Source organism: Zalophus californianus, chromosome 11, assembly GCF_009762305.2.
Source record: "Zalophus californianus isolate mZalCal1 chromosome 11, mZalCal1.pri.v2, whole genome shotgun sequence".
NCBI classification, from domain to species: domain Eukaryota; kingdom Metazoa; phylum Chordata; class Mammalia; order Carnivora; family Otariidae; genus Zalophus; species Zalophus californianus.
The window spans coordinates 112035187-112049325 of NC_045605.1; the positions used below are offsets into that span (position 1 = coordinate 112035187).

Sequence of the window (14139 nt, forward strand, 5' to 3'; positions counted from 1 at the left end):
GCCGGGGGGTGGCCCAGAGAGGGGAGAGACATGGGTCTGGGGACATTCAAGGTAACTGGGGGACCCTGCCCCCCAAGCCTGCAGCTCCTGAGCAGAGCTTGGACCCTGTCCACAGTCGGGGGCCTTGAGCATGCCTGCAGGGTGTGGGGAGCACTCAGACCCCTGAATCGGGGTGGGGGTGAGGCTCCGGGCGCAACCCCCATCCCATCCCTGGGCCCCAGGGGCGCTTCGGCCCCCACCCCCGCCTGCCCGGTTCAGACCAGCAAACACGTCTGCACATCTGGAAAGCTTGTCCCTCCAGGCCGGCTCACAGGCCCGCACATCTGGAAATACCTGCTCCCCTCCGTGGGAATGGAGATCAGCCAGCCCCGAGGGAGGAAGGGGCGGGCGGGCGGCAGGGGCGCAGAGCCTCCATTACGTAAGTGGGCTGCAGATGTGTGCTGACGTGGCAACACCCCGGCCCGGGCCGCAGCTGGTCTGGACGGGGCCCAGGGGCCCTGGGGAGCCCAGGAATGAGATTTCCTCCCCAGCCCTCCCCGCAGCCCCTCGGCCCGCCGCCCCGCTGTCTAGTTCTCTTCCTCCCTTCCCCCTGCTCCCAGCTCCAGGGCATTTTGCGGGGCTGGTGGCCGGTTCTCAGGCACCGGTTGGGGGCTTGGAGAGAGCCCCTGCCCGGCAGCCCTGCCTCCAGACGTTGACCCCCACTTGCCTGTCCGCCTCCTGCTGCCCCTCCGGACTCTCGCCCCAAGGGGGCTCCCCGCAGCTGGAGGTCTCCCCGGCCCCCCAGTGCTGCCGTTGCTGCTCCGGCTTCTGGGACCAGTCGCTGAAACCCTCATCCTCGTCCAGTTCTGGAGCCTCTGAGGGCTTCAGGCTGAGGCTGAAAGAGCCGCACAGGGTGCTCAGAGCTGGGCCAGGCCATGAGGGGCCGTACACACACTACCCACACCCCTCCTCCCTTCCTCAGACCCTGGGCTCCAGGGGTGGGAGACCCTTTCTGCCAGAGGCAGCACCCCGTGGCTGCGCTGAGCCTCCCCATTGTCTCCCACATAGTCTGGAGCTGCCTGAGGCCAAGGTTGTGTCTCACCCTATTAAGCCAGGGCCCCCCAGGAACAGGGCTCTATCTCCCTCATGAGTCTGAGGTTCCCAAAGAGCTGGGCTGTGCCTCCCCCATCAGTTCAGGGCTCCCTCAGAGCTGGGTTGTGCTTCTACCATCAGTCTAGGGTCCCTTCAGAGCCGGGCTATGCTTCCTCCATCAGTCTAGGGCCTTCTGAGAACTGAACTATGCCTCCCCCGTGCCTCTTGAGAGTTGGGCTATGCCTCCTCCATCAGTCTAGGATCCCCTGAGAGCTGGGCTGTGCCTCCCCTATCAGTCTAGGGTACCCTGAGAGCTGGACTATGCTTCCTCCATCAGTTCAGGGCTCCCCAAGATCCGGGTTGTGCCTCTACCATCAGTCTAGGGTCCCTTCAGAGCTGGGCTATGCTTCCTCCATCAGTCTAGGGCCTTCTGAGAACTGGGCTATGCCTTCCCCATCAGTCTAGGGTTCTCCGAGAGCTGGGCTGTGCTCCCCCATCAGTCTAGGGCCTTCTGAGAACGAGGCCATGCCTCCCCCATCCATCTAGGGTTTCTTTTGAGCTGGGCTATGCCTCCCCCATCAGGCTAGGTTTCCCTGAGAGCTGGGCTATGCCTCCCCCATTAGTCTAGGGTCTCTTGAGAACTAGGCTGCGCCTCCTCCATCAATCTAGGGTCCCCCAAGAGCTGGGTTGTGCCTCCCATCAGTCTAGGGTCCCCTGAGAGCTGGACGATGTCTCCCCCTTCAGTCTAGGGCCTCTGAAGAGCTGAGCTATGCCTCCCTCATCAGTCTAAGGCCCCACAGGAGCTGGGCTGTGCCCCCCTCCATCAGTCTAGGGTCCCGGAGAGTGGGGCTGTACTCCCCCCTCAGTCTAGGGCCCCCTGATTGCTGGGCCGTGCCTCCTCTGTCACCCTGGGGTCCCCGTGTGCGGGGTTGTGTCTCCCTCTGCCCCCTCAGCTGAGCCCCCAGGGCTCTGGTGACATGCTCCTTCCCAAGGAAGCCCCTGCACCCCGTCCCCCCCACGGCAGGCCTGGGATCTGGTGCTGGTGGGCTCCCCCTCTGCCCCCAGCCCCTGCCATCTAGAACGAGGACCCGGCCTGAGGGGCCATGACCGCTGCGGCACCCCACCCCGCCCGGAGCTGCTGACTCGGAGAAAATGGAACAAAACAGCGGCGGGAGGAAGGGGGGCATTATTGTAAAAACAGCCCAGCCCGGCCGCGGAGGCCTCCTGGGCCCAGGGAGGAAACGAGCCGGCCTGCGGCCCGCCAAGTTGGACGTGGCCTCCATGAGTCACCGGCAGCGGGGAGCTTGGGCGGGGGGCTCCGGGGCCAGGGCCACGCAGCTGGGGTCAGTGTCGGTCCAAGCAGGGGCCAGGACTGCGCAGGGCGGCCAGAGCCTGAGTCAGCGCTCTGGGAGGCTGGCTGGGAGGGGTGGCCGCACGGGAGTCCATCCGGCCGGCCGGCCAGTAGGCTCTGCTGGCGCCGGGGGCTTCGGGGACCCTCACCCTGAGAACTCTCCCCACTCCTGCTCCCGGGCTGAGCTCCTCCGTGGTCTCCCCTGCTCTGGGACCTCTAGCCCAGGGCCCCGACCATCAGCACCCCCCTCTCTGCCCAGGGGTGAGGGCCGGGCGAGCTGGTGGGAGGGGGCAGCTTACAGGGTCTCCTGCTCGGGCAGCTTGGGGGACTGGCCGCCTCCGTCCTTGTCTTGGGCCCGCAGCTGCCGGTCCCTCTCCCGGCGGCGCCGCTCCCGGGCGGCCTCCTCCTCATCTTCCGCGCTCCGCTGAGTGGTGAGCCTGGGGGACACGGAGAGACGGTCACACCGCAGCCCGCGCCCTGCCACTCTGGTCCAAGCCGCCTCCTGTCTAGGCCTCAGTTCCCTCGTCTATAGAGCAGAGTTCATGGGAGCTGGTCGCAACGGTGCCCTCGGGGCCCAGGGGGCGCTCCCAGGGCTCTGCAGGCCTGGGGATGGAGGGGCTCCAGGGACAGGCAGGCTGGAGCAACCCCAGTACTGAGTAAGACCCCTGTGTCCCCTCCACCAGCTAGGTTCCCTTGGCCTAAGCAGAGCTGGGCCGCAGAAGGCATGGAAAGAGGCTGCCGGAGGTGCCACACGTCCTACCTGCATCAGGTGGATCGGCCTCGGCCAATCAGGCACTGCCGGGCTGGGCTGGTGGATCAGCCTCGGCCCAGGGACCCCCTGGGTCCCGCCAGGGGCAGGCCTGGCTAGGCAGCCACCTCCTTAGCCGACCCGCCCTGCTGGGGTGCTGCCTCCTGCTCCCCAAGGGCCTGGCATGTTGGAAGGAGGTGGCCCCCCAAAAGGGCCCAAGGTCCACAGAAGAGGCTGCATCCAGCTGGAGGCTGACTCCTCTCTGGGCTGTTTCACAGATGAGGAAACTGAGGCCCACCGCAGAGCCAGCATCGGAGAGCTTCCTCCATCAGTGCATGCTGGCCCCACAGCTTCTCGGGGTCCCTCGCTCAGGGCTACGCAAGGGGGGCCTGGGACAGGGGGTCCACAGCCTGGTCCCCCTGGCCCTGGCCCAGCAGATCTCAGACTGTCGGGGTCCGGGGGGCACCCCAGGCCTTGGCCACTGACATGGCCCTGCCTCCCCCAGCTCCCCCGGACCCCGGGAGGGGAGTCCTGGTCTCTGCTTCTGCAGGGGTTCCCACCGCCCCAAGCTGGGGTCTCAGTCCCGTCCTGCTGGTGTCCGCTGCTTGACCCCACAGCCCGCTCCTTCTGGGCCTCCATCCCTTGGCCGGGATGGCCGGCTCCACGGTCTCGGCAGCCCTGCCAGCCATGATCTAATCTCTCCTCAGCCCTCCCAGGGCCTCCCAGACAAAAGCCAGGCCCCTCCGCAGCCCCCGCTCGGGGCCCCCTCCCCCCGCCGCTGTGGCCCCCGAGACCTCCGCCGCGCTCAGACCTCAGCACCCCCGGTCCGCCCACCCTCACGCCTCGGCAGGACCTCTGGCTCCCACCCCCGGGGCCCCGGGGAGCCCCTCCTGCCCCACACCCGGCTCCTATCCTGCTCCAGGCCCTCGGCTGGGAAGCTGCAGGGCTGTGTTTTCTGGGGAGGTAGAGCCTAGGGTGCTCTCAGGCTGTGGGGACTTGGGGTTTGAGGTCCGTCCCCGCCATTCACCCCCGCAGACCCTCTTCATGGAGGGTGTGAGCAGGTGGATGCAGTGGGAACTTGGTGCTGTGTCCCTGGCTGTGGGGTGGAGTGTGGGCCCACCAGCCCTCTTGTGGGGTGGCCCCCGGGGGCACCCCAGGAGGGATTCCTGGCCATCCCTGACTGCCTGGACACCTTGTTCCCCTTGCTCCCGTGTCCTAGCTGCACATGCCTATCAGCGAGTTTGTGTCGGGGTGTTGGCAGTGTTCCGGCCAATGGGTGGTGCGTGGGTGTGAGTACGTGGGCCCAGGTCGGGTGCGGGTGGCCCGGGAAGGTGTGCTTGCATCCGAGGCCTGAGCTGAGCCTCAGGTCCCCCTCCAGCCTGCTCTTGGGAACCCCCGTGGGGGCCTCTCTCCAACATTGCTCCTGCTTCCCAGGCCCCTCTGCCGAGATCTGAGCGCAGAACCCACAATGTGTCTGGTCACCCCAGACACAGACATGGGCTAAGCCTCTGGGGTCTGCCCATACGGCGATAGGTCCAGGCCACAAGAGCCCTGTGCGGGCCCACACTCGGCAGGGCCCCACGCATGGACACACAATGCGTGGCTGGTCCTCCCTTGCACACACAGAGGCATGCATGCACACACACACACTTCCTCCATGGGCTCTATCCACACTCAGGCCAACGTCGGCAGACGTGCCCGCCCTCCATACGTGGTCCCAAACGCCCCCCGCACGCACACACGTGCCCATACGCGGGTGTCCATCTGTCCACGCAGACTCAGAAGTGGGAACAAGGTGAGAGGCAAAATGGCAGGTCCAGTACCCCCACCCCGGCACCCTCACCATGGCCTCGACAGCGGCCCAGGATGGAGACCGAGGCATGTTTTCTGAGAGCAGCATTCCCGAGGAGCCGACCCCTCCGAGGGTCACCCTTCATGACCTGACTTCTGCATGTGGCCCCGAGCCCCCACTGGCAGGAGCTTGCAGGGAGCAGAGCAGGGCTGCAGGGTAGGGGTCTCCTGCTGTCCCCCAAGCCCCATGCTGGGAGACCCAGCGGCCTAAGGACAAGGAGCCCTCCCCCCCTCGCCTCCTCCCTCCCGCCAGCCCCAGGATGTGAGTAATGCAGCCCCTCCTGGCCCCTCCCGTGACCTCACCCCTCACTGTTCCACAGCTGGGCTCCGTTCTGGGAACTGAGAGGGGGCGGCTCTCCTGGGGTGGGGTGGGGGCCTCTGGCCTGGGAAAGGCGCCCCCCTTCCCCGGCCAGCAGCCCAGACCCCTTGGCAGGCTCCATGGAGCTGTCAGGACACGGGCGATGGCCGCCCCCCACCCCCCCACCCCCGCCCCGTGGCCCCTGGCTCAGCCCGAGTGCAGCTGTAAGGGATTTGGTGTTCCTTAGCAAATGCAATTAGGCTGTTTCCTGTGTCTGTTCTCACTCTGCGCAGCCAAGGGTTCAGCCCCAGGGGCCGCGGAGTGGGGCTCTGCACCCCAGCATCAGGCTCTGCCGTGGGGCCTCGCTCCACCCAGGTGCACAGTGTGGCCAGACCCCAGCAGGCCCCAGGAAGGCTCACAGCTCCCCATTCTGGGTGGGGGTCCCCCAGTCCAGGGGCTGCTCCTGCTGGTCAGGTCCACTGCCTACCGGCCCCGACTCGAGGCACCAGCCCCCCCCCCCTCCCTCTGCAGCATCCCCCTTGTGGCCCCCCCAACCACTAGGGTCCGAGGATAGAGGATTGGAGGATAGGGTCCTGAGCCGACTGGCCTCTCCAGCTGTCCCCCCCCCCCAAGCCTGCATGGGCTGGTCCCAGCTTGACTCTGCCCCCTGCAGGCGGCTTGCGGGCCACCCCACCTGTCTCTCCTGCCAAAGGTCAGCTCAGAGTCACGGGGAGAGCTTGGGGGCTGGGCTCGGGGGCCAGGCTCCAGGGCCAGGCCCGCTGGAGGAGAATTCTTCCTTTAGGCTTGCAGGGGACACTCTCGGCTACAGGGGTCCCGGACACAGCGCGTGGGAGCTGCCCGAGAGGCTGGGGAGTGGGACTGGCCGCCCCGCTGGGAGCAGAGAGCACAGGTCTCCCTGAGGACCAGCATGGTCTCTGTCCCCTCCATGCCCTGCCTCCCCAGGGTCTCCAACACTGTCCACCAGTGGACACTTGCTGAGCGACTGGTCCCTCATGAGTGAAGGCGCGGGGTGGGGGGCGGTGAGCCCACGGAGAGGCCTTCTTAGCGCAGGCTTCCAGGGGTCCCCAACTACCAGAGAGCAGGGCCCCGAGGGCAGAGGTCAGCGGCCCTGGCAGGGAGTTCAGCGATGCTTACGGCCGTGCAGGGAGGGTTCTGCGGGTGTGGCACGGCCAGGGTGCTGGCTGTCCCCCGTCCGTGCCGAGAGGCAGCTGGGGGGAGCCCAGAGCGCAAAGGCAGCCCCAGAGCAGCAGGCGGGGGGGGGGGGGGGGGGGGCGGGGCGGCGGGAGGCGCACACTGCTGCCCCAGGCCAGGGGTGTAGGCAGGGAGCTGCCGCTGCCGGGAACCTAGCTCCCCGACGCCCCGGCCGCCTGCCCTCCCGGCCGCCCCTCCTCCAGCAGCACCTTTCTGGCTGTGCCAGGGCCCTGGAGCGCATGGGGAGAGACGACCCCTTTCCTCGAAGGCCCAGCCAGTCAGTGGGCCAGGTAGACAGCCCCCCGGGCACGCCCAACCCCACTGGCCCGGGGAGCCCAGGAGGCGACTTTGAACTTGGGTCTGAAAGATGAGCCAGGGCTCCTGGGCCAGGGAGAGGGTACTACAAGAGGAGAGCCAAGGCGGCCGTGGCCAGGAGGGGCAGCTGTGGGGAGATGGACAGGAGGGTCTCCGAGCCCCTCATGGGGCACAAGAGGCCTGGGAGGGGGACTACCAGCCAGGAAGGTGGCGTGGGCCGAGGGACAGCAACCTCCAGAACTCCGTGCACCCCGGGAGGGAAGGGGGGCGGGTTGGGGGAGGCCCCAAGGTGAGCTTGGGTGAGCAGAGTGTGGGGTGCATGGGGACTCCCAGAGAGGTGGTCAGGAGGGACCCAGGCCAACCCGGGGAGAGCCCTGGGGATGAGTCACCCCTGAGGGAGCTGAGGGGCAGTGGGGGAGCACCAGGGTTCCGGGGTGACGAGGGAGCGGAGAGTGGCCAGGGGCACAGGGAAAGGCCTGGAGTGCCAAGCCCCTAGGGCCCCTTCCTGTCTCCCTCCCTCCTCCCCCATGCTGGGCGCCTCTTAGGGGTTAGAGCTGCAGGGGCGGGGCGGGGACAGCCTGGGCCTTCACCCCAGCCCCGGGCCTCAGTGTCCCCGCTGAGCGCTTGGCTCCTCCCCTGCTGTGCAGGAGTGCAGCCCTTCCTGACCCTCCCCTTTGTGGTCGCTCCCAGAAGGGACAGCACCCGGCGGCCTGGGGGTGTTGTTAGGTCTCTGGAAGACCCAGGGCAGAGCAGCTGGGGACCCTGGGGGCTCTGGAAAGTTCTGAGCAGGGAGGAGCTCAGTGGAAGGCAGTTGGAGGAGACGTGAGAATCATCGGGGGGGGGGGGGGGGGGGCTGAATGGAGGGAACCACAGGAGGTCACCCCAGGAGGAGGGGCTGGGGCCAGGGCAGGGCTGTGGCTTTGGTCTCTCTGATCCCCTTCCCAGGGTGAGGCCCCGGGCCTGGCCTCTGCTCCCCAGCTGTAAAAAGGGGTGCAGGCCTCGCTCAGTAGGGTGCAAACCAAGACCCCTCCCCAGGCCACCCTAGGTCCTGCTTCCTCTTGGCTGGTGCTATTGGCAGACCTGGGCCCCCAAAAGGAAGCTGAAGCACCACGGGGCAGGCCTGGCCCACACCCCACACCACAGCCCTCCTGGCCCTGGTGGGCAGGTAGGTGTCATCTGAGAAGCCTCCCCGGAGGAGGGGACATCTGCCTGCAAAGCTGGCTTCCCCAATACCACAGGAAGGCTGGCTTCCCGAAAGGCACAGGCTAGGGGCACAAGCTGGCCCTGAGGTGTGGGGAGGGAGCGAGGCCCTGAGGGGCCAGCACCGCTGGGCTGGTGCTGGGGGACATGGGGCACAGCGGCAGCCTCCGGGAGCCCACAGCTGGCTGGACCATGTGCTTTGTGAGCTGCGTGCCGCAGGCCAGGCCACATCCAAAGGTGGCCCCACGCATGACTCCAGACCCACCCAGCCCCAGGCAGAGGAACAGGGCCGTGTGGCCTGGTCAGGGGCTCTGGGCTCTCTGAGCCCGGCGTTGGTGGGAAAGGCCAAGCGGCCTGCCTACTGGCATCTTTCCACACATGTGAGCCCCGAGCCCCCAGCCAGGACTACCTTCTGCCTGGGCAGCCCCTCTCACAGCCGAGGCCGGCGCCTCCTTCATCACGGTGTCATCTCCGTAGGGCCCTCACTGGCCCTCTTTGTCCAGCACCCTCCCTCGTCCTTCCACAGTGGGGGCAGCCCTTGGGGGCCTCTTGTTGGGGGGGACCCCCTAGCTGCCCCACACGGCCCCCAAAGCCAAGGAATCCCCCTTCTGCCCTTCTTTCCTGGCCGGCCCCAGGGCCAGACTGCGAAGGGTGGCCCCTGCCTCGGGCCTCAGGCCACAGGGACCCTTCCGGGGCACAGGCGCCAGGCCCTGCTCAGCCTGAGATGGCCCCACCACTGGCTCAAAATGCCACCTGGTTCTCACCCCATTCAGGGGGGACTGTCACCCCAGCGTGCAGCTGAAGAGTAGGGTTGGGGGGTCTCCCCCTGGGAAGGGGAGGCAGGAGACCACAGTCCCCTGCCGCCATCCCAGGCTCCCGCCCTGGGCTGGGCTCCCACCCCCCCCCGATGACACCCCCATATCTGCTGCCTGCCTGCTCCATAACCTCCCAGGCAGCCCAGGCTTGTGGTCCAGCCCTCTTCTCACATGCCCGGGCTGGCCTGTCCCCCTCAGCCTTGGGCTCCTCCCCCTCCCTGAGCCGGCTGTCTATCCAGCCGGGTGCTAGGGGCCCACAGTGAGATCCCTGCTCCTAGGGACCTTAGGGGCTGCCAGGAAAGCCAGGGCTGACCTCAGGGCGAGGCTCAGGGACCCCAGAAGAGGGCCCCTATTTGGAGCCGGGGGCGGGGGGAGCCCGCAGGAAGTCCCCTCAGGGGAGGGGCGCCTGTGCCTGTGCCCAGCCTGGAAGGACAGGGGAAGGGGACGTGGTGGGCGGATGCCCGTCAGAGAGGATGGGGCAGCTAATCAGCATGCAGGTGTCCTCACCCTTCCCCTCTGCCCCCATCATCCCTCCCGGGTGACCCATGCTCCCAGCACCTCCCACGCGGGCGCCCCTCGGGGACAGAGTGGTGTGGAGGGCATCTGTGCCCACGGGCTCCCTTCCTCCCCATCCTGCCCCACGCCCCACGCTGAGCTGCTCTGCTGGTCGCTGGCTCGGCCAGCCCGCCGTCCACGCGGGCCAGATGGGTCCCTCCCTTGATAGCCCCCGGGCAGCCCCTGGCCCCCAGTCTCCTGCCACTACTGTCCCCCCAGGCCTGCAGCGCCCTGGCTTCCCGGATCCACGAAGGCTGTGGGGGGGACCAGCCTCCAAATGCCGGTCAGGGCAACCCCAGCTGAGGCTGGCCCATCACGCCACCGGCCCCAAAGGCGTCCAGGCCGGGCAGGTGGGACCCTCCTCGTCTGCTCAAACGGCCCGCCGGGAAGGGTGCCGAGCAGGGAGTCCTGGCTGCCCGGGTGCCCACTCGCCGACAGGGCGTGAGGGAGAGGGAGTCTCCGCCCCCAAAACCTTCCTAGTGGGGGCTTTGCCTGTTCAGGGGTCCCCTCTACAGCCTGGCTCCACAGAGCCCCGACCCACGGGCCCATGAAGAGCTTTGGGTCACCCAAGCCCCTCTCTCCCAGGCTTCCCCCTGGTGCACACAGGCTGGGTCGGGGACCGTCCACTTCTGCCCCAGAGTGGGGTCCAGAGCAAAGCCCGACGTCCTGCTGGCTGGCCCATCACCTCCCTGTTGCCGGGGGGGGGGGGGGGGGGGGGGCTCCTACCTCCTGTGATGTGCTCCCCGGTCAGCCTCCTTGCCCTCGCCCCTCTGGGCCTGGGGTCAGAGGTCAAGGCCAACCCTCTTCAGGTTCGGCCTGCCTGTGGGGCGCCGGTGTGGCTGTGACCGGCCCCGGCCCTGCACGTGCGGTTCCCCCCTCTGCCCTGCACACGGTACTTGCTGCGCAATCCCTTCTCTGAGTCCCTGACCGCAGCGCTGCAGGGGTCTGGGCCAAGTGTCGCGGCCGCCCAGGAGACTGCCCGGGCACCCCGCCCCCCGCCACGCCTGCGCAGCCCTCGGGCCCACCTCCGGGACCGCACGAGGGGCTGACCACAGGGCCTCACCTCCAGGCCCTGCCCAGGCTCCTCCTGGCGCTGGACGGCCCTCCGGGGGAGCCCGTCACTCCCAAGATGGGCTGGGGCTGCCTGGCACAGCTCTTGCCGTGCTCACGAGGCCAGGCTTTGGCACATTCCGTGACACGCGACTGGTGGCTGGCACCGGCTGCAGCCTCTGCCATGGCTCTCCCCTTTCGTCCTGCCCCGGGGCGGGGTGGGGCGCAGGTTCTCCTGACAGCCCAGGGGTCCCGCACACGGCTCTCCTCCTCGGGCTGATCCCGTGGCCTCCAAACCTGGCCCCAGGTGCACGGAGCAGCTTGACCCTCTGCCTGACGCCGCCGCACTGTTTCTGCCGCTGGAGCCCTGGGTGCCCTGCCTGTCCCCCGGCCCGGCCCCTGCTCTGAGCTGCTCCTTGATCCCCGGCCCCTCTGCGCGGGGCATCCGGGGGGCACAGGGGGCTTGGCAGGAGAGAAGGAGTCAGGGCCGGGCCACCCCCTTGGCCGAGCGTTCTCTAACTCTGCAGAGACCCCCGCCAGGCCTCAAACCTCCCCGAGCCTCAGCCTCCTCATGCACACACATGGGTACGTGGGGCCAGCCTTGGGATGGTCTGCCGGCTGAGGTGGGGTGGGACCTGCCCCGCTCTCGGTCCCTGAGGGCCCCGCCAGGAGCTGGGAGCTAAGTGACCCCCCACAGCCAGCGTGCGGCTCGTCACCGCCTTACAGGAGAGGAAGCTGAGCTTAGCAGTGAGCGTTCTGCCCTGGGGCTGCCCCCACCCCCAAGGCAGGCAGACTGGGGTTCCCTCCCCACAGCGCCTGCAGGCCGGTGCCGGACAGCAGGGGGTCGGGGGCGGGAGAGCCTGGGCGCCGCTCGGGGGCCCCGGTTCAGAAGCACACAGCCCACCCTCCGTCCCCTTTCCCGTCCTTCCTCCCCGTGGGGGTTTTTGTTCCTCCGCTCCGCCCCCTCTTGGCCTCACTGGCTTCCCTCCCTCCTTCCTTGCGGCTCCTCCGCGCTCCCCCTCCCATCTCCCCGGTGGGCCAGGTGTGGGCAGTAGACGGGGCTGCCGCACCTCCTGCACTCAGCACGTGCACCACCTGGCCCTTGGGGCCTCCTTCCCTCCGCTGCTGGGGACAGCGTGGGACAGATGGTGTGGAGCCAACGGCCTGGGAGGAGCAGGGTGGGAGGGACAGCGAGGGACCGTGTGGGAGGGACACGTGGGAGGGACCGTGTGGGAGGGACGTGTGGGAGGGACCATGTGGGAGGGCACAGCATATAGGATGGAAGGTGTGGGAAGGAACACCCGTGGGAGGGCCACGTGGGCGGGACCACGTGGGAGGGACGTGTGGGAGGGACCATGTGGGAGGGACAGCGTGGGATGGACCATGTGCGAGGGACCGTGTGGGAGGGACACGTGGGATGGACCACGTGGGAGGGACCACGTGGGAGGGACACGTGGGAGGGGCACGTGGGAGGGACCGTGTGGGAGGAGATTAGTGTGGGAGGGACACGTGGGAGGGGCACGTGGGAGGGACCGTGTGGGAGGAGATTAGCGTGGGAGGGACACGTGGGAGGGACACGTGGGAGGGACCGTGTGGGAGGAGATTAGCGTGGGAGGGACACGTGGGAGGGGCACGTGGGAGGGGCACGTGGGAGGGACCGTGTGGGAGGAAATTAGTGTGGGAGGGACATGTGGGAGGGCACAGCATATAGGATGGAAGGTGTGGGACGGGACAGCGAGGGAGGGGCCACGTGGGAGGCCCACTGTGGGACGGGCATGTGGGAGGGACAGCGAGGGAGGGGCTGACAAGGCCGCCCGGCCCCCCTCTCCCCTGGAGCGTCCCCATGCCCTGCCTCATCCATGCCCTTTGCAGTTTGCACTCGCCCTCTCGCTCCTCTTGGCCACCACCCTGCCCCAGCCCGCCCCCTCGCCCGGTCCTGTCTCTGTCCCGTCTTGTCCCTGCCCGGTCCCCACCCCTGTCTCGTCCTGTTTCTGTCCAGTTCCCGTCCCGGCTTGTCCCCGCTTGGTCCCCATCACTGTCCCCGTCCCGTCCCCACCCTGCCCTGTCTGCTCCACTCCCGACCCCACCCCGGCCCCGCCCTGCCCGCCCCGTGCCCACCCCTGCACACCTTCTTCCTGCCTCCACCGGGACCCCCGCCCCGTGCCCCCTCCTCTCTATCCTCCTTCACTCGCTCTCACTTCTTTTCTCTCTTTTCGTCTCTCCCCCCCCCCCCACACCTGTTAGGACACATTTTGGGAGAGCCTCACAGCCTGCTGGGCACACGACCCCCTGCCCCCCACCTCACCTCAAGCCCACTCAGCACCTTTCCCTTCCCAGATGGGCAGCACCCCTCCTGGCCACGCTCCCACCCCTTGGGGTGGCCCCTGGTCTGATCCCACGCTCTCCCTGCCCCCAGGGGCCGCCGAGGCTTCCTCCACCCCAGGTCCCACCTGCCCCTGGACACCTGTGTGGGTTGGCCCCGGGCCACCAACCTGTGCTGAGCCACTCCGAGCTCGATGAGGTGTTCCCGGGAGCCCTGCCCACTCCAGCCAACCCTCGGGGCTCAGGTGCCATAGGGTGCCCTCTCGAGGCTCCGGCAGGGGCGTGGGGGGAGAGCCCCCAGGTGCCCAGTGCACCCGGGGTTGCTGCTTGCTCGCCGCCCTGTCCGGCTCTTGTTCGTGGGATGGGACTGGAGCCTGAACCTCAGTGCTCTGGGCTCCGGCCCTGATGCCCTGCCCAGGGGGCTGGGCCACTCAGGCTCCGCACCCCCGCGATGCCAGCTCGCCTGGGCTCCTGGGGCAGCTCTGGCCGGCAGACCGCCTGGTCCCAGGGCAGCACCACCCACCAGACGCCCGGGCTCTGCCAGGGTGAGGGCCAGCCCCCCCTCCCCTCGGGCCCTGGGTGGGCCCGAGGCAGCCACGCCCCTTTGGACACTGGTTTGGAGGCTTGGCTTCCCCCCCACCCCCACCCCGACCCCCACCTCCTCAGGCTGGCTCATCCCTGGCCCTGCTGGCCACACCGGGGTCCCCAGAGGCCTCCCAGACCTGGCTGCCCAGGGTGGGAGGGCAGGCGTGAAGATTGCCGGCATGTCTATGGTGAACGTGTGCCCAGAGCAGTGGGCAGAGGGGCTTTTGCCTCAGGGCTCCTCCAGCTCCCAGAGCCTCCCCGGCGGGACCGTGAGCCTGAATGCCAAGAGAGACACCAGCAGGGTGACCCAGCCCCTTTGGTCCGTGCCAGCCAAGGCCCCCCTTCACCAAGCCCGGTCCCCCGAGACCATTTGACCAGGCAGGCAGCTGGAACCCAGGGGTTCTGTGGACCTGAGTGGTGCTCCCTGCTCATCCTTAACACTGGCCTGGCCCAGGATGGGCCTGGCTGAGCTTTGGATCGCCAGGGGCAGTAGGAGGGGACAGAGGACGGAGCCGGGTCTGGGGGCACAGCAGCAGGAGTCGGCTCCGGCCAGCCCTGCCACCTGAAGCCTCCTCCTGGGCGGTGACAGTTGGCGAGGACCCGCACCGCGGCCGCGGGGATGGTGCCGAGCTGAGACAGGGGTACGGATAGGCATGGGGACAAGTCCCCCCTCCCGGGCCGATTTTTAACCTACTTAAACTGGATTCAATTTACACCCACCCCTCCTGGCTTCCCGAATGCCTCCACTGAGCTTTGTCACAGAGAG

At 68.2% G+C, this 14139-nt stretch overlaps 1 protein-coding gene across 4 annotated transcripts in view; it reads right to left on the reverse strand.

The window, feature by feature from the left end:
* The window catches only part of LSP1 (lymphocyte specific protein 1), a 39051-nt gene that overhangs the window by 8511 nt on the left and 16401 nt on the right, over window positions 1–14139 (reverse strand). For all 4 annotated transcript variants that reach the window (XM_027581124.2, XM_027581126.2, XM_027581123.2 and 1 more), the window contains 2 exons: window positions 2722–2859; window positions 707–874 (listed from right to left, as the gene is read on the reverse strand). In XM_027581124.2, the coding sequence (XP_027436925.2) occupies window positions 707–874; window positions 2722–2859 (306 nt within the window). The remainder of the gene's footprint in view (window positions 1–706; window positions 875–2721; window positions 2860–14139) is intronic.